The sequence below is a fragment of the Barbus barbus genome, assembly GCF_936440315.1.
Source record: "Barbus barbus genome assembly, chromosome: 21".
Lineage (NCBI taxonomy): Eukaryota > Metazoa > Chordata > Actinopteri > Cypriniformes > Cyprinidae > Barbus > Barbus barbus.
This window is the reverse complement of record NC_136749.1, coordinates 12,755,152-12,780,938: the sequence shown is the minus strand read 5'-3', so window position 1 is coordinate 12,780,938 and position 25,787 is coordinate 12,755,152. Positions and strand designations below refer to the sequence as shown.

Sequence of the window (25,787 nt, the reverse complement as noted above, 5' to 3'; positions counted from 1 at the left end):
TCAGAATGAGTCAAAACAGCTGATAAAAGCATCACAATCCGCACAACTCCAGTCTAACAATTAACATCTTGTGAAGCAATGAAACAAATCTATCATTGGGGTTTTGTTTTGTTTACCTTTAAACCATCACTTCTGGCCATAATCTATATTTAAAAACCCTACCAAAAACCACCAGCATACTTGTTTACAACCATTTTCACTTGTAAACAGAGCTTGATCAGTGCATATTTCTCTCCTGATACAGACAAGACAACTTTAACTGGAGAAAGCCATGTTATGGATAAAGAACACATTTTAGCAAGAAACAATGATTTTAAAGGGTTACTCCACCCCAAAAGGAAAATTGTGTCATTACTCACCCTCATGTTGCTCCAACCCCATAAAACCTCATCTTCGGAACACGAATTAAGATATTTTTGATGCATTCTGAAAGCTCTGACACAATCAACATCTAGAAACGTAGCAAGGAGACCGGTAAAATAATCCATTTGACATCCTGTGTTCAACCGTAATTTTATGAACCTACGAGAATACATTTTTTATGCAAAAAAAAAAACAACAACTTTATTCTACAATTAGTCTCCTTCGCGTCACTGTAGTGACATTTTGGAGAGTATCCACTGAACACAAACTGCGTATGCTGTTCTGTATCAGCCACACCACACGGATACGTTTTCTACGTTAATTTACGCTTTGATTTGAATTAAACCGTGTATCCGTGTGGTGCGACTGACACAGAACACCGTACGCAGTATGCGTTCAGTGGATACTCTCCAAAATGGCGCTACAGTGACTAATTGTAGAATAAAATCGTTATTTTTGTTTTCTTTGCATACAAAAAGTATTCTCGTAGCTTCGTAAAATTATGGTTGAACCCCGGGTGTCACATGGATTATTTTACCGATCTCCTCACTACATTTCTGGACGTTGATCGTGTTAGTTACATTGCTATCTATGGGGGGATCAGAGAGCTCTCAGAATGCATCAAAAATATCTTGATTAGTGTTCTGAAGATGAACGGAGGTCTTACGGGTTTGAAACGACATGAGTAATTTATGACAATTACCATTTTGGGGTGGAGTAACCCTTTAAGTTAAAATCTTTTTCTTTTTTTAACCACAAACACAGCTTTTCATCGTTTTGGAATAATTTAGTTTTGTCTTTATTACTATTTGGAATCTCCTTCTGATGGCACACATTCACTCCACTGGAATCATTGGTGAACAAGTGATGTAAAATTCCCAAAATCTGTTCTGAAGAAATAAAATAATCTATATCTGGGATGACCTGAGGCTGAGTAAGTTTTCATTTCTGTGCAAACTACTCTCTTAACTGGCAAGTTAATTTAAAAAGAAAAACCCAACACAAGTCAAAGATAAACTAATTTCCTTCCCCAATTTCAATTGTCCAACACAAACAGACAAGAATAGAACAAATATAGACTAACACAGCTTTTCTTTAATAAATAAAAAGGAAGAATCAAATTGCTCCCTAAAATTCCTTTATTTCTTATTAATTTAAATAACTTAAATAATGGCCACAAAATGCCCTATTGTTTATCCACAAACTTTTAAATATGGGCAAACTGTTTCTGCAAACACATCTTGTCCAAAGTTCATATCACTTTGTTAGAGAGGATCTTTGGGAACTGAAGGCCCCATATAAATGTAACAACGGGCAACAACAGACTACCCGAGGAAATTCCTTAACAGCCTTTTGATTGAGAGACCAGTAGAGCCAGAGAAAATTGCAGCTGTAGTCATATAAAAAGGGATTAATGTTCTTATTGAAAAATATAACCAAACTACTTAATTTAAAAGATGAGACTGAACACTGCTTCTGGCTCATATTTCACAATTAACTATTAGCCCCATTGCTCTACCCTGACTGGCCTAAAGGCTTTAAGGACTCAACCTCAAGCATCAGTGTCAGGAAATATAGCTGTTCACTTAAAAATGGAAAAAAGGCCTTTTGAAAAGTGAACTACAAAATAGAAACGAACAGACAAATTTAGTAAAAACTGGAAACAATTAAAATAATACCACACATATAAAAATTAAACGTAATATTCTAATGACTAATATTCAGACCACATTTTAACTCCCTCTCTGTTATTCCCAATCCTGCATCTCTTTCACCACAAACAACGGTCATATTCTGTGCAATGTATTATACTTCATTAAACCCCTGAAAAAAAGAAAGAAAAAAAAACACTTAATGGGTTCAGTCCAACTACAACAGGACACAATTACAGTAAGTGTCCCATCACACCTGCAATCTAAATATATTATAAATTCTGTGCTGACAGTACACACCAAAATCCTGCTTATGGTCATGATAACTCTAGAGGCCACAAATGAACTTCATCAAAACTTTTACTAGTGTTTTCACACTCTAAACAATTGTAAAACTTCTGAAACAGACAAAAACCCCTTTTGTGAACAAAAAGAGAGAATTGTCAAAGACAGTTCAAGTCCTGAGAGCAAGTTGAAAGAGACAAGGGAACAAAAACGAAAGGAGTGATCTGGTAGGAGCAAGACAAAATGAATGTGTTATCCTAAAAATGGTAAGACAGATTAAGGAGGAGAAAACGTGGTCTGCACACTTCAATATTTATATGTACACAAAAAGCACAGATTAATTCTCTCTTATAGCCGCCTCAGAGCTCGTTTTTTATCCGTTTTCTTCTTTGCAACTATATTAGTATTGTTACTGCTCATGCCGCTGGAGCTGCTGTTACTTAAATTGTTGGCGGCAAAACCATTTGTTACCAGACCAGCCCCAGCTACACGTTTGTTTGGGTCTCCTGCATGCTTTTTGGGTTGGGGTCCATCAGCAGGCTCTTGAGGGATCCCTGACGTGCCTCCCATAGCATGGATCTCTGTTAGAAGGTGAGCACGGGATGCATACTCCTTATAGTCCTCCAAAAGTAACCTCCCAGCCTCTTCGTTCAAGGCCGACTCTGGGTTAGGATGGATCAGAAGACACTTGATAGTCTGTCAAAGAAAGAATTAGAAGGACGTGGATGATAAATATGAGTTACATTCAGAAAAAGGTACCATTTTGGAATTTTTTAACAAAATATCTGATGGCCGCACCACACGGATACGCTTTCTACGTTTCTTTACGCTTTGATTTGATCAAAAATGCTGTTTTCGATCAAAGCGTAAACAAATGTAGAAAGCGTATCCGGTGGTGTGCGTGTATGTGTGTGTGTGTATATATATATATATATAGTTAAGTTTTGTGTGTCTGTTTGTTAGTGCAAACTAGAAATTTGTGGCTACAATGTTTTCAGATTTTCTGAGAAAAAAATTGGTTTTAAAATAAATTTTACATAGAAATTTACTTATATACACACACACACACACACACATATACATACATATATATATATATATATATACACACACACACAGGGGGGGGGGGGGGGGGGGGGGAAGGAAGTAGACCCTTTGGGTGAGATGCTCCATCAGAATTGGCACAGAACACAATTTTTATTTTTGTTGTCTTGTTGCATATTGTTACTATTATTTTTTTTTTATTATTTAAACCCTTATTGTAATTCATGGGATTATCATTCAGTAATTTCATCAATTAAATGCACAGTTCAGATACTGTTGCCTGTTTAAAACCTATAGACTAACGGAGTGAAATCAGTGTTACCTTATAAAAAAAACTAAAATAAGGGCAATTAAATATGATATGACAGGCATATTTGCATACATAATAGAATAACTTTGCCTTTCAGATGATTATCTTTTACTAAATTTTAAACAAAATGGGTAATTTAGTGTTTTACAGTAATGACAAAAAAAGAAACGTGTACATATATGGCACTTTTTCCAGCATTTAAATCTAGGTTTACCAGGTCAGTAAAAAGAGTTAAAATGCTACTTACTAGCAATACATGTCTCAGGCCCAGCTCTGCCTTCCAGTCTCTTTTCAGCACATTAACACAGATTTCACCCTTGTGCCCGACATTAGGATGGAAAATCTTTGTGAGGAAATAGCCTCTGGGAGGTGCGGCAGGAAAATCCTTCCCAAGGACCAAACGCATCCGGAACACCCCTCCCGCATATGGAGTTCCTTCTGTTGTGAAACAGGGGAAAAGGTAAATTGTTAAGTTATGCTATGGTCCTTAAAAAGGAAAACTAACAAAACACACTACTAACCTGGGCCCTCAATGGCAGTATGCAGCTCTGTAATATCCTCTTCACTGGGGTAGATTTTGATCCCCTCTGGAGGGTCTGCTGCCAAGGCAGAAACCTCTTTATAGACGAGTCTCAACACTTGAGGCGGCAAGTTCTCCACGTTTGAATTCTACCAAAAAAGAAAAAAGTGTCACAAGCATGTACAGCGACAAATAGACATTTGCTGGTAAATCTGCGCACGTTCATGACAAAAAAAGACTACTAAAATCAATATATCTGTCTAGTTTTATGGCAGGTTTAGGAACGCAACAATCCTGAAAATACACTTATTTTCAGCAACAAAGTTAATAAATGATCTGATACCAAGTAGCGTTACTTCAACGAATGGCACATGACATTTAGTTCAACATCAGAAGCATAATCTGGTCTATTAGCTCAAGACAGTGAAAAGGTACAAATCAAAGTGAAAACTGGACGAAAAAATGAAATCAACTATGTGAATATGATAAAGTTTTTGTCGTAAATTAATAAGTTACTGCTTGTACCTTCTGAAGATATACGACCTAAACTGCTAAAAAGTAATGAGAAAAAAACTATTTTCCTATATTAATCTAACAGTTTGAAGCACCATTCATCGATTTTGAAATTAAACGTACCATTTCCAGCTTTGTGGGGTTTTATAATAGCCAGCAAATTTGTCTCGAATGAGAAAACTTCTACCCGACCGGCCGACGAGACTGATCCGGTGATCCACAACGACACCGACGGAAACCACCGATAACGAACCTCAATCAAGACTGCAAAATATACTAAGGCGTTTAAAGAAATTACAAGTTATCAAAACCAGTTTCTCACTATAATGTCGGTAGGCTTGCTAGTGTTGATACCAAACCAGGCTAAGCTAACGATGGGCTTGCTGAGTAATGAAGATAACTAGCAATTCTCCAGAGCTTTCCTTTGTGAAACTGCTATCCGATATTGTCCTCGGATGAAATGTGCCGTCTAAAACTTTTAAAGTCCAATGTGTTGTCAATTTCGTCTGATAGAGTTGGTTTGCTCGGCGGCTACCGTAGCCTGTTATCGGCTAGCAGTCTTTTTTGACACAGGAACAAAAATACAATTCGTCTAAGAAGCAGTTCGAAAGAGGTTTAACCAATCAGAGTCTGAGAAGCATTGCACGTGCGCAACAATTAAATCCCTCTAGCCAATCAGAAGCTTGGGTTGCGCTGACGTTGTAGACCTGGGAACCCTCACGGACCAGAGAAAGTTCAGAATGCGAAAAATGCTCTTTGGTAATAGGTGCGTTTGAATAACTCATGCCCTCCCAAAGGCAGGGACAAATGTTGTTTCAATTCATGATCCAATGAAAGACTTAGAAATAACATCAACAAGGGGATTTAATCTTTGTGGAAGCACAGAAATTGAAACAACAACAGCAGCAGCAATAATAATAATAATAATAATAATTATTATTATTATTATTATATAATAATAATAATAATAATGCTGTTGTTGTTTCAATTTCCGTTTTATGACAATTTTACATTTATATTGCCAAAGCCTTTGCGGTGTTGCTGTGTAGAAAACAAATGAAAATAGTGCAAAGCAACATAAAAACAGCCGTGCTTTATTGTTTTACTGACAATTTTATTTATCATTAAATATTTATTATTATTAATGATAATAATAATTCAAATATTTTCATAAAACACATTGTCAAGAAAATAGGTAATTTATCATATAAAATATTAAAAGTCATACATGCTTGATACTGATCATTTACATTATCAGTTAGATATAGGCCTATGGACCCCCCCAAACTCACTATAAATGAGTTAAAACTAGTTGTTTTATCCGTCATTTAGGTCGTCATTACAATTGATTTAATTAAGGCAAGCCCTCTAAATGAAGGTCAATGAAAATAAACTATTTTCTGACATTGAACCCACAAATAAATCTGATAATAAAAGTGTTTGTGCCTCTAGAGGGCACTCCAACCCTAAAGATACGCTTCGTTTAGTACTACTTATTTTGGCAGTATATATTTTAGTTTTTATATTTTTTCAGTAGTAAAAAAGCTTGCAGATTGTGTTCAGAATATATAATGTTCAATATTTGAAAGTAACCTGGTTAAATTATAAGACACAAGAGAACATGTAAAGTAATGCAAGTGTAATAATAATAAAACAAGTGTCTGTTTTAACAACAAACCACCAACAACAACAATAATAATAAAACATGTTAAATAATCTTTTACATATTATTACATATTTAATATTATTACAATACTGTTTACAGCCAGGAATCAAATTTTGGTCTCTACAGAACTACCTAAAATTATAAAATTTTGAATAATATATGAATTTCCTTGTCCCTGGAAAGGCTGCTGAAATGATTAGACTTTTCCACAAGAGGGTTTTGATGATTAGCGCCCCCTGTGGAGCTCACGTGTACTGCTAGATAACCGCGAGGGGCGTTTCCTCAACCCAACAACAGCACAACTTCCGGGCAGATCCTTACAGACGAGAAGCAGGTAGCCTTCTCCTTTCACAGATCCTTGTAGGTTTAGTTGTTAACAGTGTGGCGGAACAATAAAGATTAGTGTCACGGTACGTCTCAGCAGCGGTTGTTTCTTACTGTGGATAAATCATTGCTCCGCGGATTCTGTCTTCCAGAAGGTATGGTGATGATTTTGATGGTGTATCAGTCATGTGCTGGCATTATGTGTTCTTGGGCGTAACATTACTTGAATGTTAATCGACGAGCTGAATGTACTTGTGATGGCAGGGTGAGTATGAGCGAGGGAGAGGTGTTTCATGAGAAACAGAGACTGGAGCTGTGCGCTATCCATGCCTTGAACAACGTGCTTCAAGAGAGAGTTTTTACCAAGGAGACCGCAGATGACATCTGCAAGCGGTGCGTGACACACACACACACACATATATATATATATATATATATATACATATATACACTGCCGCACAAAAGTTTGGGATCAGTAAGGTTTTTAATGTTTTTAAGGGAGTATCTTCTGCTCATCAAGGCTGTATTTATTCGATCAAAAATATAGAAAAAACTGTAATATTGTGAAATCTTATTGCAATTTCTAATATTGGTTTTCTATTTTAATATACTTTAAAATATAATTTATTTCTGTGATGCAGCACTGAATTTTCAGCATCATTGCTCCAGTCTTCAGTGTCACATGATCCTTCAGAAATCATTCTAATATGCTGATTTGTTATGAGTGTTGAAACTGTTGTGATACTTTTTTCTTTGATTCTTTTATTAATACAAAGAAGAGCATTTGTTCAAAATAGAAATCTTTTCTAACAATACAAGTCTTTACTATGACATTTATTCATTTAACGCATCCCTTCCTGAATAAGTTTTAATTTCTTAAGAAAAAAAAAATAGAAAGAAAAAATACTGACCCCGATTGTGTATATTGTAACACAAAATTTCTTTTTTTAATAAATGCTGTTCTTTTGAACTTTTTATTAATCAAAGAATCCTAAAAAATATATCACAGGTCCCCAAAACAATATGAACCAGCAAAACGGTTTCCAACATCGATTATAAATCAGCATATTAGAATGATTTCTGAAGGATCATGTGACACTGAAGACTGTGGTAATGATGCTGAAAATTCAGCTTTGATCACAGAAATAAATCATATTTGAAAGTATATCAAAATAGAAAACTGTTATTTTAAATTGAAATAATATTTCACAAAATATTTGTTTTTTCTGTATTTTTGATCAAATAGATACAGCTTAATAAGCAGAAGAAATGCCCTTAAAAAACATTAAAAATCTTACTGATCCCAAACTTTTGAGCGACAGTGCATGCATACAGGCCACAATTTAATTCCCCTTTGTCTTGTTCTGTATTCTCAAATCCAAAATTGTATTTTGTGTTTCTTTGCAGACTTGCCCCACAGTGTGTGATGAATCCACACCGCTCAGTGTTGGGCACGGGAAACTATGATGTCAATGTCATCATGGCAGCTTTGCAGAGTCGGGGGCTCGCTGCTGTTTGGTGGGACAAACGCAGGTGAGTGTGACAACGACTCAGTGTCACTTTATAAATCATGTGATGATCATAAAAGGTGAGTTCATTTTTCTCCACATCTCTCGTATGCTGTAGGTCAGTTCAGAATTTGTGCCTGGACAAAATTCAGGGCTTCATTTTGAATGTCCCATCAAGGGTGTCACTGGGAATTGTGTCTCTCCCGCTGAGACGCCGACACTGGCTGGCGGTACGGGACGTCAAAGGACAGTTTTATAACCTAGACTCGAAATTAAAAGGGCCTGCCTGTATCGGTGGAGAAACACAACTCAGGTGAGACTTACTATGAATTACTTATACATATTTTTAAAAATTACTTTAAATGTGCAAGCTTATACATTGAAAACTTTGGTGCAGATGTTTTACATTTTCCAGGTGTGTACACAGTAAAATGAATAAATGAGACCCACATATATCCAAATGTCACTGATAATCAGTGCAATGTTGCCCAGACACAATTATAATGGTGCAGAACAGGTAATTCAGTCAGAAAAAGAGCAGGACTATAATGGCAGATGGTTGGTAATATCACAGGAAACAACAGTCAAGATGGATCGTTTGATCTCCTGGACCTCATTTGCATTTGTATTTATTGTAACGTGATCATATCATATAAGACAGGGCCTATCAACACACATCTCCCAATTCAATACCAATTCATTTTAATTGGATTCATTTACACACTCTGTTTTTAGTATGGGAAAGAAATTATATAAAGAGAGCCTTTTAACCTTCAATGAAACTCACGAAAAGAAAGCTTTAGTAGGTTTTAAAGTGACCTTTTTTTGTTGTTGTATTGTTGTTATTCTTAACTAAACCTGAACTGAAATAAAGATAAAATCAAATATAAAAATTAGATAAGTTAAACGGAATAAAATTAGTAAAATAAGTTCAAACAATTAAATTACTAACTGAAATAAAATTTAATTATTAAAAAATTAATATGAGTGACAAAAGTACATAAAATTATTAAAAAGCTTTACTAACGTAAGCTAAAATGATTTTAACATGAGAAATTCAATAACTGGTTTTGAGAACTTGTTTGCAATTATTAGTGAATGAAACCCAATAAATCATGATCTTTGTTTTTATTGATTCTTCATTCTTCCTCCTCCCAGGTCGTTTCTCACTGAGCAGCTTTCTCAGGATGTTGCAGAAATGCTCCTTGTCGTCCAAAAGGAAGTAGACGACGATGGGACGTGGCTGAAAGCAGACGACACCAGGAAGTGAAACTGAACATTCTCTCTCTCTTTCTCTCTCAATGTGGAGTAATGGCAGAGAAAAAGAGAAACACTGGAGCGCCGAGAAGCTTTATGGAGAGCAGCACTACAGGAAGATGCTCACTTTCATCCACACGAAGGGAAGTCCGAGAGAATGATCTAGTGTTGCCTCATATGAAGGAGCCGTTTATCTGAAGTCACACTGGCTGTGCTTGTGGGAGACACTACTATAGCTGTGCCAGCCGTCGCTCTCCACTTTTCTCTCTTTCTCTCCTCTCAGGAACTACCATCTCTCACTTTATCTCTATTTATGCACTCCACTGCTGAAGTAGATCAAAGATTTGTGTGTCTTTGTTACAACTATGCACAGAAATGGTACTTTAGAGTTCAAGTATGTATGGTTCATTGCCTTTTTGACGTCAGTGTATATCTTACTATGCATAAACAAAGGAGATAAGAGATTGTAGCTCTGTCTCATGCTCACGTCCTTTACTCTTTCAAGCCCTCTTGCAAACTGCCTCATTTACATTGATTCAGTGAAAACCATCAAATGGAGGGAAACTGAATAAATTTGATTTGTTATTTATTTAAATTTCTACTTGGACTGTTTTTGCTCACGATGCTTGTGGAAGAGCTGTTTGAAATTGTCATTATGACTACAAACGGTGTTTTGTTTTTGTCTGATTACTAATGTTTGTTGATTAATGTTCTGTTGTCAGAGCTGGATTTTAATATCATATAAATTATATTTAATCAAGTCATTTGAATTTGCAAAAAGGATCCTGTTAAATGCAGAGCAGGGTCTGAAATTAACCATGACTTTGGGCAAGTATGCTACAAAAAGTGCCCAAAATTAATAAAATAAATATAAATAAATGTGGGATTTAATTAAATTCTTTTAATTCAGTTTTCCCCCCTAGGTGCCCCTGAAGGCACTATACTGCACTATAGCTGTCAGATATCTGTTGTTAAATTTGTGGGAAAATTAAGTGTTTAGTGGGGAATATATATATATATATATATATTTTTTTTAGTGCTGTCAAACGATTAATCGTGATTAATCGCATCCAAAATAAGTTTTTGTTTACATACAAATGTTATGTTTATATATTAAATATATTTTTAATATAAATTCTATGAATATAAATATTTTCAAAATATATACTGTATGTGTGTGTATTTATATATACATAATATATACACACACACACATATATATATAAACACACTATATGACACACACTAGCGGTGTCAAAATTAGCGCGTTAACGCAGGCGATTATTTTTTTCAGTTTAACATTAAAAATATTTAACGCAGGGGCGGAGCAAGGGTTAGCCACCCCACTCATAACTGCTGTTTCTGTCACTTTTTCTCTTGACAAGAAGTGCATTTATTCAGTCGCAGAACGTGTTTACGAGCACATCAAACGGGAGACATTTCAGACGCGCTCCACTTCACTTCAGCAGCAGGCGCGAGTCAAACGAGCGTGGAAACTGTACTGTGCTCGCAATGCGTGCTCAATTTCACGCATAAAGGTGCCGGCGCGCGCTGTAGCCTGTATCAGTTCATATCAGAGCACGAAATAAACTACGTGCATGCAATGTCGTGGTCAGTTAAGTCATGATGTTACCAAAAAGGCGATTAAAGCTGCCATAAAACTGCGTGCATGTATTTTATATGAGTAACATTTAAGAACATGTCTCTGAAATGGTTTTCAAAACTGTCCTGGAGCATCCTAGCACTGTCTCCCTCATCTAACACACCGATTCAACTCGTCAGCTCGTTTGAAGAGACTTTATGACCTGAAGGGTGTGTGTCAGATATGGCAAAAAGAGTTGAGAGAAAATATGATGAGTGTCAGATCCGCGTCACGTTCAGCAGGTCATTTCTTAAAGAAATAACAGCCAAAATAACCTAATAACTCGTTTTAAGTTCACTTAAATTAGAAGTTATTTTTTAAAAGTTATTGGGGGGGGGGGGGGGGGTATAGAGAAATCAGTATTGTATCAGTGATACTGTCCTATAGTCATTAAAAAAGATGCCATTAAACAACTATTAAAGAATATATTGTCTTTATGTTGTTTGTACATTAATTTGAAGATTGAATGTGAAATTATTGCAATATAAAAGTATATTTAAAAACTTTAATGTTAGGTGGGATTCATTTCAGAAAAATATGCGATTTTTATATTCAGATTTCAGTTTGGGTTTTAGTAATTATTTCAATATTATTTAATCTTTCTATATAGATTTATTTTTCGTTTTTTTATCTTTTAGTTTTAATAATTTTAGAACTTAAACATTTTTTCTTTCAGTTGCCAAGTCAACATTTCGTAATATTTATTTTTTTTGTCAGATTTATGCCGATTAATAACAGTTTTACTTAACAATAACAACACTCTTTATAGGTAAAAGCTGTAATTGTGAAAATTAATTTTGCATTTATTGATTCGGTACTGGGCATAAATAGAATAACATGCTGTGCTTAATATGGTTAGACAGGTCAAATAGTTTAAATAATATTTAATGTATAACTTAATATCATTTAATATAATAAGTAATAAAAACAACATTTTATATGAGAAATCATTCTCACCTATTGCAGGTAATAGCCAAGTATATGTTTATTTAGCAGGATGCTTGTATGCTTTGCATCAGCAGCTGTAAAGACATAAAAACTTTTTCAGACATTCTGCTTTTGTTACTGTATTTTTATTTCATTTATATTAGACTCTGTAGTGAAAAAGGATGCCATTCAAAAGGAGCATTAAACCATAGAAACTCATTTTTAAGGATTAACAACAGGTTGATAGCCAAGAGAAGGGACCAATGCAATTTCAAATGTATATATATCTATATACGGTATATACTGAACATGTCACCTCTGACACACACAGACACAGATGGTGTTTGCAAGATATCCTGATGATTATTGCTGCTTTCATTGTGGCCATTGCATTGCAAATGGCAAAACGCATTTGTATTGCTCAGAGCCAGCAGAGGAAACGGACACTAGCCCTCAACAATATTTTACAGATTTTTTTTTTTCTTTGATCATCAAAATGCATTAACAATCAAACGTTTATACAGTGAATATATATATTCATATATTTATATTATATAAATAAATAATTAGATAGTATCAGAGGGTATACAAGGTAATACAGAATTGTCACTTATAAAATAGGGTCCTGTCAAATATTAAAAAAAAAAGAAAGAAAGGTGAAGAAAAAAACTGCATAATCATACAAAGAAATTGTGCCATCGCCACTATGTATCTGTGACTACATGTAACAATATAAAAACTCCAAAATAAAGTGGTTATACATTTAAAAATAGACCACTACTGTAACGTCAATACCATCTTGTTTCCACGAGCTATGTACAGCATGACACTAGAGGGAGAGGAAGTGATAGGATCAGACGACTGAATGAAGCACACGGCTTTTTCTGTCCGTCACACCCAAATGACTCAATGGTACTGACGTTACACACAGATATTTAACATCTAGAGTTTTAAATTAGTCTCTCGTCTCATAAAGTGTCCATCCATATGAAAACTAAACCTTGCTCTATATCTTTCTTTTCTACTATACAGAAAAATAATTAGTGTGAGTACAGGTTTCTTGAATGGGATGGGTTGGAGTGTGATTGACTGCTGCCGTAGCCAGTCAGCATGCTGGGAGAGTACTGTACTTTCAGAAAACCGCACGGAAGAGGAGTCCGAAGAGGAGCCGGATCCGCGAGTGGAAGAGAGAATAAAGGGAAAAAAAGTATATATTCATTTAAAAATTCAATCATAAGTGCATACATTTAAGAAAACAAACTTATTTATCCTACCGTTGTTTTCTCACAATTTAAACCCTTCACTAAGCTCCACCCCCTTAGTTACTGTCGCTAACCCAAGCAAGCTTTTCAGAATGTCCCATTGGAATGAACTGGAGACTTTTTTTAGGTAAAATGTGTTAAAGTGATTAAAATGAAATATGACAATGCTAATTTTTTTGTAAATTTTTTTTTATAAAATATAAAAAGATATTATGTCCTAACATATACTATTGTTGAAAAGTTTAGGGTCAATACTCTTTTTTTTTTTTTAAATAATACTTTTATATGAAGGATGCATTAAATTTATTAAAAAATGACAGTAGACATATGAAAAATATATGTTATTAAATAATAAATATTTAAAATAAATGAAGTTCTCTTGAAGTTTTTTAGCCATCAAAGAATCCTGAAAAGATGTATTATGATTTTGACAAAGTAGCACATCTGTTTTTAACATAGTTAATAATAAGAAATGTCATCATATTAGAATGATTTCTGAAGGATCATGTGACACCGAAGACTGGAGTAATGATGCTGAAAATTCAGCTTTGCATCACAGGAATACATTTCATTTTAAATTATATTAAAATTGATAATTGTAATAATATTTCAACATATTACAGTTTTACTGTATTTTTAGATTAAACAAATGTAGCCTTGGTGAGACTTCTTAAAAAAAATAAGAAAAATAAAAAAATTGAACCAACCCAAAACTTTTGAACCGTAGTGAACGCATTCCACTAAACATCATCTAAACAAATAGGACTTCTATAGGATTAAATTGAAAAACAGCAAAAGTTTGTCTGATAACATGGTGGATTGCGATTGGTCAGTAACGTTTTAAGGCGGGGCTTAGCGAATGGTCATTTAGTCTGATCCGTGTGTCAGTCTGTGTGAATCTTAACACAATGAATCATGAGAATGCCACAGATCGCAGTGATGTGACAAAGACAAGGGAACTCACAGAGGGGGGTGGGGACTGCCTGTCACTCAAAGGCAGGTTCTCATAACCAGGGTTGCCATTGGAGGAAACGTTTGGAGTCCTGCATAGAGAGAGAGAGAGAGAGAGACGCAGAGAGGAACCAGGAGAAGGGGACAATGGAGAGATAGAAGAATTACATGCCACACCAAAGGGACACAGGGAAGGATAAGAGCCAGGATCCGGGGTGGAAACAGGAAGAGAAAAGGTGGAAGAGAGTTAGAGAGATGTGACATTTTGACTTTCACAATCTTTAGATCTTTTTTCGAAAAAGGACACAAAAAGATATTTAAATTGAGGAACGAATTCCAGGAATTTGTAATATATATAAATTTAAAATATAGAATTTATTTTTAAAGACATTCATTCTAAAGAACATGGAAATGTGAATGAAGTGAGAAGAAGTGTTGATGTCTAATTTTAGGAAAACAGAAAATATGTTCTTTCAAAACAGAATAATTGAAAGAGAGAGAAACAGTGAATGTTAAAAAGCAGGGAGAAAGAAAAAAGATTTGAAAGAGTGATGTAGTTTGGACAGTATGAATTTTGACAGCGGACAGAAATATCGGAGGGGGCGGGACTTTACCTATATCGTGCATCGTCTCTGATTGGAGGGTCTATGTCTGTCTTGCAATGACGGACAGACCGATAGACAGACACACAGACAGACAGACCTCTGGACTCATGTCTGTTTTTTGACTAGACTGTGCTTGACATGTAGACCTGTCTGTGTGTCTGTCTGTGTGTGCATGTGTTTGTGTTTGTCTGTCTGTCTGTCTGTGTGTGACTGGAGCTTTATGTGTTTGCCTGCTTACGCATGACACTTGCTTCTGTATTTTTATGTATATGAGTCTATAAATGTGTTTTATAGTCAAAGGTCATTCATAGCGCAACCTTGATGCAGAGCTGCTCAAGAGAAGAACAAGAATCTGTGAATTTTAACTTATATGGAAGACTTATATGGCACTTTATATGGCACTTAAAATGTTTTTTTACAAAACTGACAAATAAACACCTATTTTATATTATTGTTTATTTAATGTTTTAAAATGTACACTACTGTTCGAAAATGACTTTAGTCATAAAAATGACAATGTAAATGTAAAAATGTTTTTGAAAGAAGATGCTGCATTTATTTGACCAAACATACAGTAAAAACAGTAATATTGTGAATTATTACACTTTTTCTATTTTAAAATATATTTGAAAATGTGATTTATTACAAGGCTGAATATTCAGCATCCTTACTCCAGTCTTCAGTGTCACATGATCTTTCAGAAATAATTATAATATGCTGATATGCTGCTCAGGAAACATTTCTTATTATGATCAATGTTGAACAGTTGTACTGGTTCATATTTTTGTGGAAAGCATGATATATATTTGTTTCAGGATTCTTTAATGAATAGAACAAAACAAAAGAAACACATTTAACTGAAATAGAAATCTTTTGTAACATTATAAATGTCTTTGCTTTTACTTTTGATCACTTTAAATCCTTGCTGAATAGACATATTAATTAAAAAACAAAAAGTACTGACCGAAAATTCTGAACCATATTGTAGTAACAAATAATAAATAGATAAATAATTTTTAAGAGTTTAAATGTATTTTTTAACCCAGCTGAGGAGCACTTGTAAAATTTAATTGGAAAAATAATACAATTTATTTTTTAATTGTATTATTATTTTATTGTTACTTCTAACTATTAATCAAATAAATTAAATAAACAGTTCCGAATGTGTATGTATTTGTCAGTTTAAAAACATTAATAACATTTTAATTTTCAATTAATAAACTGATATATGATTCCTTCATTTGATTTTAAAGTGGCACTCCTGGTACACCAGACTATTAATAAATAATTCAGGCAAGAAAAATTGAGGTTCTGCTGTTCATCTCTGTGTGGGTGATCTACACAAGCTCATGGTGGTGAATGGGTAGGGTCATTCTGTCTGTCTGTCTGTGTGTCTGTGTATGTGTTACTCACGGTAGCGGAGGCGCGCTAGAAAAGGGGGGAGTCCAGCCGGCTCCCTGGTAACTATAGAAGGGGGGCAAGGCCCCTCGCTGGGAGCCCGTGGCCGTCTGTCTACGTGCCTGATGAGAAGTGAAGGGATCCTCGCTTTCACTGTCGGAGTCCTCGTATTCCTCTGAATCGCTATGCCGTCCAATGAGAATTATGCAACAAAGAAAGTGAAAAATACGTCATGAAATAAGTATACGTTTTATCTGCTATATGTTATGTGCAAAACAAAGGCTTTAAAAGACATTCATTGAAAAATCTCTCTTAACTATATACATGTAGATATTGTCATGAAGTCAAATAATCCCAGTCTGTCCCATCAAGTAATCCTTCAATCTGCCTCCCTCCTCTTTGCCATTTCAGTAATCTATGCATCTGCCATCTAAATGGAGTTTGTGCTCTGAACACAATTTTACTACAATTAAACATTGCAGCCACCTCTGATACTTAAAAAAAATTGGATTTGCCAACATCAGGCACTTGGAGGGAGTGTACCAAGTCGGGCTGAATCAATAGTAAGTGACTGAGCTTTCTGAACTAATGGTTATAGTGAGATTAATACCATATCCAGATAAAAGGAGTGAAGTGCATTTAAGCACTAATGCCCTAAAGTTGAGATCATATTTCTCTCATGCATTGCTGATGAGTACAGTTGTCAGTGTTTACTCTGTTACCACAGGCCCATTTATGACAAACTATAGTGGAGTTGAGTCGACCCAGACCGAGCAGCCCACCTCCATTAACATCCGGCTGCTTTTGTTGTTTGAGGATGGAATTATGTAACTTCTTTTGCATTAAAAATCAGAAATGTTCAGGTTCCCAGTGAGCATCTTATTATTCATGTTACAGATACATCCTAGATAGGAATTTGACACATTAAGATGATATTCCTCTGTCTTGGGTATTTCCCTGTGTATAAAAAAATAAGCATTTAAAGCAATATGCACCTTTTTCCTTCATAAATGCAGTGGCATGCAAAAGTCTGAGACCACATTAAAAATGAGCTCTTAAAAAAAATGTATTTATTTGTTTACCTGCATGTCATGTGACCAATAACTGACATCGGAGAACCGGGTACATGTAAATGTGTGTAAAATATTAATTTAAAATCTCATCCCAAGTAATCCCTGCATTAAGGAAAAAAGTTGGAAATACCAAATACTGAGAATTTGCTTCTGAAAAATAATTTTTACACCACTGTAAATGATGTAAATATAGTTTTCTTTCATTTTTATATTTCTATATATATTTTTAATAATACATAAATACATAATTACCACATTATATAAAAATTATATAATATGATATAATAATATTTAAATAAAAATAAACTACTTTTTATGCACCTCATCCATCTTAACAAATCAGAATAATTGACAGCGTGAATATTATGCCATTTCTGAAAACAACATCAGATGGGATGTTGGACGTGGTGGAGGGATGAAGTTCACCTCACCTGTGGAAACTCCTCCAGGCTCCAGGGAGGGAGCAAAGAATAGCTGTGAATGCTAAAGCCGAGAGAAACGAGTACAGCGAAAGATAGAGCAACCCCTCCATCCCGTCATAGCACAGGCCTTTCAGAGAGTCCACATAATCCTGAGAGAGTGATGTGAAAACAGTAGTAGATTGAGACACTTTGCTCATCAAGCTCAACTGCAGAGTATTAATCTCACTTGCAGTCAGGCTGAGCTTGAAAAACGGTTGCTATGGTTACCTTGTTCAGCCCTCGACAGTTGAGAAGTGCGACCAGCTGGTGGAAGTTGCCCTCAGTGGTGTTGAGGATCTGCTGCACCTCCCTGAGTGATTTCTAAAAGGGAAAATAACACAGTAGCTAAGCAGCATGTTGCATCCACTGTACTGTACGGCTGCTATTGATCTTTCCTGTCAGTGACGGACATACTGTGGTATTGATGGCAATGGAAGCAGTGTTAACATACCTCTCCCTTTGGAAAGCGTGGGAGGGCGTCTCTCTCCAGACTGGAAAGGTGAGAGTGGATGCTGGAAAGCGCTCTCTGGGACTGGGTCAGTATCTTATGCCAGTTCAACAAACAGAATTTTGCTGATTTAACTGAATTTCACAAGCTAAAATCTGTAATTGCATTTTTTAATTCCCCTCAAGACCTGTTTCCCTCCAAGGGTATTATTGTTCACTAAAACTATAAAAAAAACATTACTTCATTACTTTCGTTACTTGATTATTTGAAATACAATAAATGTTAATTATACTACTAATATATATATATATATATATATATATATATATATATATATATATATATATATATATATATATATATATATATATTTCATTTCAGCTAACTGGCAAGGCAACATTTTCTATTTTCATTTAGTTTCACTTTACGTACTAAAATATCTAACAAATGAGAAATTAATCAAAATGACATATTTCATAGACTCATAGAAAAAAATGAAAACGGCAAAAGTATTTTAAAATAATAATATTAAAATATTAATAATATATAAAATCATATAAAAATATTAAATAATAATATAAAAATCGAATTCAAAATATTAACCACAGTATATAAATGATACTAAAATAACATTGTTTCACACCTCATGCATTTAAGCACTGATCTTATTTTTTTAAGAAGAAAATAGAGTGAAATTGAGATTGCTTTTATGAAGCAATATAATAACTCTCAATGGCTCAATAAAAGTATTATTTATGGGCGTTATTAAAGGAAATATTCAATACACTTTCTTTTCTCTATAGAGCAGCAGTTCTATTATGCATCAGAAATGCTGTCAGTGTGAAACTCACAGTTTGAAACAGGCCTGTCTTATTTCACTGTCCTTATAAAATTCCATTCTTCATTCATCAGCTCCCCTTGTAAAATCTTAATTTTAATGTCATAATCCTCTTTATTCTGTTCATCCCCATCGTGACATAAATGGCATTGCTTTTTAATCTTAATCTGTGCTTTGTGACATTATTATAATTCCTTAAATTTGGGGAATTCTGCCTTGTGATATCATTAACACTCTATTTTTTACTCCTTTAGTAATCTCTATGACATCACTGTCTGCAGCGTCATGTAAAAAGATAGCGCACCTGCTGAAAAGGGCTGCTCATTTTCCTGCTGCAGGTTAGGTAATAATCCAGGATTTCTATTTAGAGAGAAGAGAGAGAAAGCGAGAATAAAATAAGATTGAAGACGTGGGTAAGACTGCGTATGCATCAGAGATGAAGGCAGATGGACAGTTCCAAAACTTAGTGAGCCTACATAGACAGCTGCCTTCCGAGGGCCATTCATACAGAACACGGTTTTGTATTCCACTGTTCTACTTCTCAATTTTTTCAAGGTAAACCATGTTTTGTGCATGACAGTGTTTTTAAAAAATGTGGCACTCAAGTTTTTTACATTCCATTTCCCTGTGTGTTGCGCTTGCAAAAATGCGCTGTGTGAACGACCCCTAACTGTCAGGGAACCTATTAAGGTATTTAAATGTCACTATTTTCAAATAAAACAAAACGAAAAAAGCTTTAAATGCGTTTGGCCATTTATTTAAACGACAATGGCGTTTTTGGGTCTGAAAATGCAAATTTTTGAAAAGGATTTCAAAGTGTACATTTTTCAAAATGATACCATTATTGTCTTTTCGTAAATTTGTGAAAACGGTGATATCATGGATATGCGTGAAATTGCCAACTGCTGGCCTGGCATGCGTAATGCAGCATTTTTGTAGATTTTTGTAAATGGGGATCATTTGTCGTCTGTATGCAAAACTTTTCAAAAACGCGAAGAAAAAGCTTTCCCAGTTTTATTACATTGTTGTCATGTAAACGTACCCAAAGTGACTGATTTGGAACAATGCATATGAGAAACACAAATTATGTTTCCCATAGGAGACTCAATTTGCCAATGCAACTTAAGCATTGTTGCTAAGCTAACATTGCTACATTATGCATAAGAATAGCACAAAAACTGGGCAAATTAACCCATTTTATTTATATGAAACTACTTTATTGGTCATTTTTAAATTAGCAACATTTATTTCACCTCGTCCGCCATCTTTAATTTGTTCTTTAATGGAACTTGATACAATGCATTCTGGGAATGCCTTCCCCACAAAGAATGCTGTGATGTTGCATTATAATTTGTCTAAAAATAGGTATGTACCGCACTTAATTAACCTGCCTTTTTGTACAGCCTTCACATTGGGAGTATAACTGATGCCTTAAAATGCTGACTACGTAGGCAGCTCAATAGGTTTTGAAACAGAGCAATTGTGTATGAAAGAGCTCTACTGCACCTGTACTTGTCCTAGAGTTGAAGTGAGTGGAGTTAAGCACAAAAGTGTTCGGGTCAAAGCAAAAATCACTCAGGGCCTGAAAGAGAAAAAGAGCATGAAAAGGAATTGAGCAAAAGCAGATACAGAAGAGAGATGTTAACAGTGTGACACAGTGACCAAGTGACATACTTCCCTCAGTCTCTCTGTCCCACGGCTCTGACTGCTATTGATCTACAGTATTCACTCACACACATGCAAACTGCCCCTATAATCTCATCAATCAACCAGTTTTCCACCTTTCCTCTTGTCCACTCTGCACGGTCTGTCTCTTTAACACACACTTGCTTTCCTTTATGGAATGTGGGTGATTAATCAAAGTGAATAGGACTCAATATTACCAAGAGCTTCACAAGAGGACTAAAGAGGGTCAGGAGAAAGAGAGTGACAAAAGAGGATAGAAAATGTGAGTATGTGTGTGTGTATGTATTATAAAGAGGGAGCACAAGGCAATTGTTACTGCTGGCTAGATTTGGACAATGAAACACTTGTTTTGAGGGCCAGCAACTGCCATCTCTTCCTGTCACTTTCTTTCTTTCCCATTAAGATTTTGGGTTGGGTTTATATTGGTGATGCTTAACATTTATCCTTCATATATACACTAACATTCAAAAGTAAGGACTCACCAAGGTTGCATTTATTTGACCAAAAATACAGTAATGTTCTGAAATATTATTACAATTTAAAATATATCTTTTCTATTTTAATATATTTTGAAATGTATTCCTATGATGGCAAAGTTGAATTTTCAGTAGCCATTACTCCAGCCTTCAGAAATCATTTTAATTCTTCAGAAAGCACTAATTTGCATATTTGGTGCACAAGAAACATTTCTTATAACCAAGGCTTAATATTTTTGCATAAATAGAAATATAAATGTCTTTACTGCCACTTTTGATCATTTTAATGCATCTCTGCTGAATAAAATAATTAATTTCTTTAAAAAAAATTCCTGACTCTATTGAACGGTTGTTTATTTGCAAATGTAATTTTACACTTGTATATTTTTTCTTTCCTGTTTAAGTCCATTACTGCTGTATTCCTCTCTGAAACACTCAGCATCACTCTCTCACTCTCTTCTTTTCTTTTTGTGTTGCTTCTAAGACCTCTTATGCTCATCTTCAATGCAGAATCCATTTTCTCTTTTTTACAAAGAAACACACACACACACACACACATTGAATCTTTAATCTCTGCCCTATTTTCCTGCCTTTTTGGGATTGTGCCATGACTGCTGAGTTCCCAGAGTGGAAAACCTTTTTCAATATAACATACACAAACACACTCTATTCCTCTCTCCCTCTTTCATGAGCACACAATAAGTGACTGCATCTTGGCGGGTGTGACCTTTTAAAACATAAAAAGTCACATTCACAGAGTTTTGGCTGGATTTTTCATTGAACACAAATGTCTCCACAAAGCGTGCTGACACACTGTCACACACACTCATTCGCACACATATGGCGTTATTCTGTGCTGGATGTCCGCTTGTGGAGAGCTGTTGTTTTTCTGTCGGGATAGACGTTGCCTGAATACTCACCACCACTGTGGCCGTCTCCAGGCCGAGAGAACCCCAACTCAGAAACAGAGCCAACCAGGCCAGCACTGTCATCCTGCAAATGAGTGTGCACACACACACACACAGACACACACACACAGACACACACACACAGACACACACACACACAGACACACAGACACACACACACACACACAGTTTTACCATCTGCCTCTCTGTGCTAGAGTGGGTGTCAGTAAGCAAAAATAAAACCCATTTTCTGCAAGCATTTTCTATCTTGGGGATTTCACATACATAATATACACTACTGTGAACGTTTATGTTTGATTTACATTACGCAAGAATACTGTGTACATGTCAAAACTACTAAACACTTAAAGCAGGTCAGCAGTGGTTGTTACTCACAGAATAAGTAGCCAGCGGGCCCGTTTGGCTAAACCCAGAAGAATAAAGAAACACACCACCAGATCCAGTAAAAGCAGCAGCACGTACGACAGCCACCTAAACAACAAACAGACATCTCAAAACCTACACCCAGAGTCCAAAATACATTTTCGTCACACCTGCAAAAGGCAGATAGATTGAGAAAATGTACTACTGCAGAACCCCAATTAATTTTGCATTATTTTCTTATTTTTCCCTCTCATTCATCAATTATTCATATTTTCATTTGCATAATGCAAGGAATGTGCTGCCACATTAAGTTGTTTTTTACAATCTCAGAAAAAAAAGTGTAAAATTTGTACTTTGTCACTGGGACAGTACCCTCAAAGTGACACGTTTGTACTTTTACCCTGAAAGGGTTCATAATAGTACATATTACTACCTTAAAATACATATTAATACTCCAAGGTATTAATATGACAGCTTTATGAGTAAAGGTGTCCCTTTGAAGGTACTGCCCCAGTGACAAGCTGTTGTACCCCTCAAGTTAAATTTTTTGCACATTTCTTTTTCTGAGAGTGTATACCGAAGAGAGTTTTCACAAAAATATTAGGCAGCACAACTGTTTTCAACATTGATAATAAGAGGAAATGTTGCTTGTGCCAGTCTGGCTTTGCCATCATAGGAATAAATTACATTTTATCATTAAGGGATGGTTCACCCAAAAATGAAAATTCTGTCACTAATTACTCACCCTCATGTAGTTCCAAACATGTAAGACCTTTTCTGAACTCAAATCAAGATATTTCTGTTGAAATCCAAGAGCTTTCTGACCCTCCATAGTAAGGACATCGTTAAAATAGTCCATGTGACATCCGGGGGTTCAACCGTTTTTGCTACGAGAATACATTTTGTGTGCAAAGAAAACCCGGATGCACTACACCTTGTTTGCAAACAGAGGAATGCACACACATGCGTTGTGGTACTGTCATTAATGCACGTTGAAGACTGACACGGAAGAGAAGAAATTGTTGAATAAAGTCGCTATTTTTGTTTCTTTGCACACAAAAAGTATTCAAAACTTTATGGTAGCTTCATAACAATACGGATGAACCACTGATGTCACATGGACTATTTTAATGATGTCCTTACTACCTTTCTGGGCCTTCGACATTTCAGTTGCATTGCTGTCTATGCAGGGTTAGAAAGCTCTCAGATTTCATCAAAAATATCTTAATTTGTGTTCTGAAGATGAACGAAGGTTTGGAACGACATGAGAGTGAGTGATTAATGACAGAATTTATGACCATCTAAATATATATTTAAACATAAAAACTAAGCTTCAAAAATCTTGAATAAAAAATCATATTAAGGCATAGAATATGGCCCTTTAAGCATATTGTGATATATATTTTTTTATCAGTTGAATATCAACATTTATAAGCACTGAACTCACAAATCTGGATATTTTACTTCCCAAATGTTCTGTTTTTAAATTAGCACTCATGTCTTTGACGTCTCCTCACCTGTAGTCTTCATTCACCATGAGTGTGTTTGCTGCCCAGCCGGGGGAAAAGGGAGCAGGAATGCTGTTGGCAGATGGACTGAGAGTTGGGGCTACAGAAGGAGGTGCTGGGGTGAGCGCTCCCACTATGCTTTCGCTTCCATTTGCCCTGTAAAATCCATCTGCAATGGGGATCAGACCTCTTCCCAGTGTCAGGTTGGAGAGGAGAGACACGACCCGCTCTGACAGACGCCTGCAGGAGCGTGTGGGCACAAGTGCTGGCTTATGCCCACCGAACACTTCCTCCATGGAGGTCAAGGGCCCTGAGACTGACTGCTGCAGCCCGACTACGGTGTCTGAAATCTGGGTATGCAAGAGGAGAAGATCCTTTGCTTTGAATGAACCCAATGCATTTGTACCCAGAACTGACATATAAACAGACTAGCTTGGAATACAAAAGAAAAGAGTAGTGGAAAAGATCTGTGGGAGATAAAGGACAATGGAATTGAATGGAAAAGGTAGGAATGGAGGGAGAGGGTATTATAAGAGTACAGTAGAAGTAGGCCATTAATCAGATTGACATGCATTCATTGATTGACCATATGAGCAACCAAATCAATACCCAGAGAGGATTTTATCTCACTCGTTCACACACAAACGCATTCAAACACTCTCTTACTCGGAATTCCCCCGATCGCTTACTTGCAATCACAGTGCAATAAAACCATTTAGTGTGTTTTCTGAACATCCTGCATTTCTTTTGGTCCCCTGGTGCTTAAGGAGATTGATGGAATAAACTTTTGTGTATGTATGAGCGTGTGTGTGTGCATTTATTTTCTCACCAGAAGATCGATGGAAGCCAGTGTGTAATTGGCAGTTAGCAAGGATGAGGTCAACTGATACATCCCATCATTCGCCTCACTGTTGCCGTAGAAACCAATGCCTATGGCAACACTACAAAAAGCAGAAATATTAACAAGGAAACAAGGAGAGAAGACAAAGAAAGAGAAAGTGAGAGGGAGGAAAGAGAACATAAACAGGGAATCAAAAAAGGGAGAGAGGAAAGCAAAATGACATATTTAAGATAGTTAATGTACTTTTACACTTATTAAAGTTTGGGGTCGGTGAGATCTTTTTTGGAAGAAGTCTCTTATGCTCAACAAGGCTGCATTTATTTGATCAAAAATACAGTAAAAACTGTAATACTGAGAAATTATACTTTAAAGAAACTGTGTTCTATTTTAATATATTTTAAAATGTAACTTATTTCCATCTTGGCAAAGCTGAATTTTCAGCAATCATTTCTCCAGTCTTCAGTATCACATGATCCTTCAGGAATCATTCTAATATGCTGATTTGGTCCTCATTTTTTTATTAAAAATGTTGATAAAAGTTGTGCTGCTCAATATTTATGTGAAACATTTTCTTTCTGATTCTTTGTTAGATAGAAATTTCAAAACAACAGCATTTCCTCAAAATATACATTTTTTAACAATATTTAAATATCTTTAACTGTCACATTTGATCAATGTAATGCATCCTTGCTGAATAAAAGTATACGCTTCTTAAAAAAGAAAATCTGATACCAAAATTTTAAATGGTAGTATCAAAATTAAATGGTTTCAACGCAAACACACTAAAGAGCACTGGAATCCAAATCAACAACACTGAAAATCCACTCATTTGCATATCTATTTCACATTCAAATATTCAGATTAATGCTTGGGCCAGATGCTTGTCCAATCCTTTCCAACCTGCTAAAAATAGCAAATCTCAGTCTCTTGCTAACTG

General features: G+C 35.5%; 3 protein-coding genes across 3 annotated transcripts in view; 1 reads left to right on the top strand and 2 right to left on the bottom strand.

Moving 5' to 3' along the window:
* Positions 1-1,115: 1,115 nt before the first annotated feature.
* On the bottom strand, positions 1,116-5,486 carry LOC306887055 (ubiquitin-conjugating enzyme E2 S-like). Its single transcript, XM_079444526.1, has 4 exons — positions 4,811-5,486; positions 4,176-4,323; positions 3,902-4,092; positions 1,116-2,996 (listed from the first exon to the last, which is right to left on the bottom strand). Exons 1-4 carry the CDS (start codon positions 4,811-4,813, stop codon positions 2,649-2,651), a joined length of 690 nt encoding a protein of 229 aa, XP_079300652.1. The 5' UTR covers positions 4,814-5,486; the 3' UTR covers positions 1,116-2,648.
* Positions 5,487-6,630: 1,144 nt separating this feature from the next.
* LOC306887401 (josephin-2-like) lies at positions 6,631-10,335 on the top strand. Its single transcript, XM_079445096.1, has 5 exons — positions 6,631-6,832; positions 6,942-7,070; positions 8,085-8,210; positions 8,304-8,498; positions 9,344-10,335. The coding sequence occupies exons 2-5, from the start codon at positions 6,949-6,951 to the stop codon at positions 9,453-9,455; spliced, it is 555 nt and encodes a 184-aa protein (XP_079301222.1). The 5' UTR covers positions 6,631-6,832; positions 6,942-6,948; the 3' UTR covers positions 9,456-10,335.
* Positions 10,336-12,672: 2,337 nt separating this feature from the next.
* Positions 12,673-25,787, bottom strand: part of LOC306886963 (protein tweety homolog 1-like) — a gene marked incomplete at its 5' end in the record, with an annotated part of 30,043 nt that continues 16,928 nt past the window's right edge. Inside the window, 12 exons of the mRNA XM_079444361.1 lie at positions 12,673-13,135; positions 14,238-14,316; positions 16,243-16,410; positions 17,732-17,871; positions 17,990-18,082; positions 18,213-18,305; positions 19,352-19,407; positions 20,554-20,629; positions 22,130-22,202; positions 22,514-22,609; positions 24,019-24,359; positions 24,839-24,950. Coding sequence (XP_079300487.1) covers positions 13,052-13,135; positions 14,238-14,316; positions 16,243-16,410; positions 17,732-17,871; positions 17,990-18,082; positions 18,213-18,305; positions 19,352-19,407; positions 20,554-20,629; positions 22,130-22,202; positions 22,514-22,609; positions 24,019-24,359; positions 24,839-24,950 — 1,411 coding nt within the window. The 3' untranslated portion in view covers positions 12,673-13,051. The remainder of the gene's footprint in view (positions 13,136-14,237; positions 14,317-16,242; positions 16,411-17,731; positions 17,872-17,989; positions 18,083-18,212; positions 18,306-19,351; positions 19,408-20,553; positions 20,630-22,129; positions 22,203-22,513; positions 22,610-24,018; positions 24,360-24,838; positions 24,951-25,787) is intronic.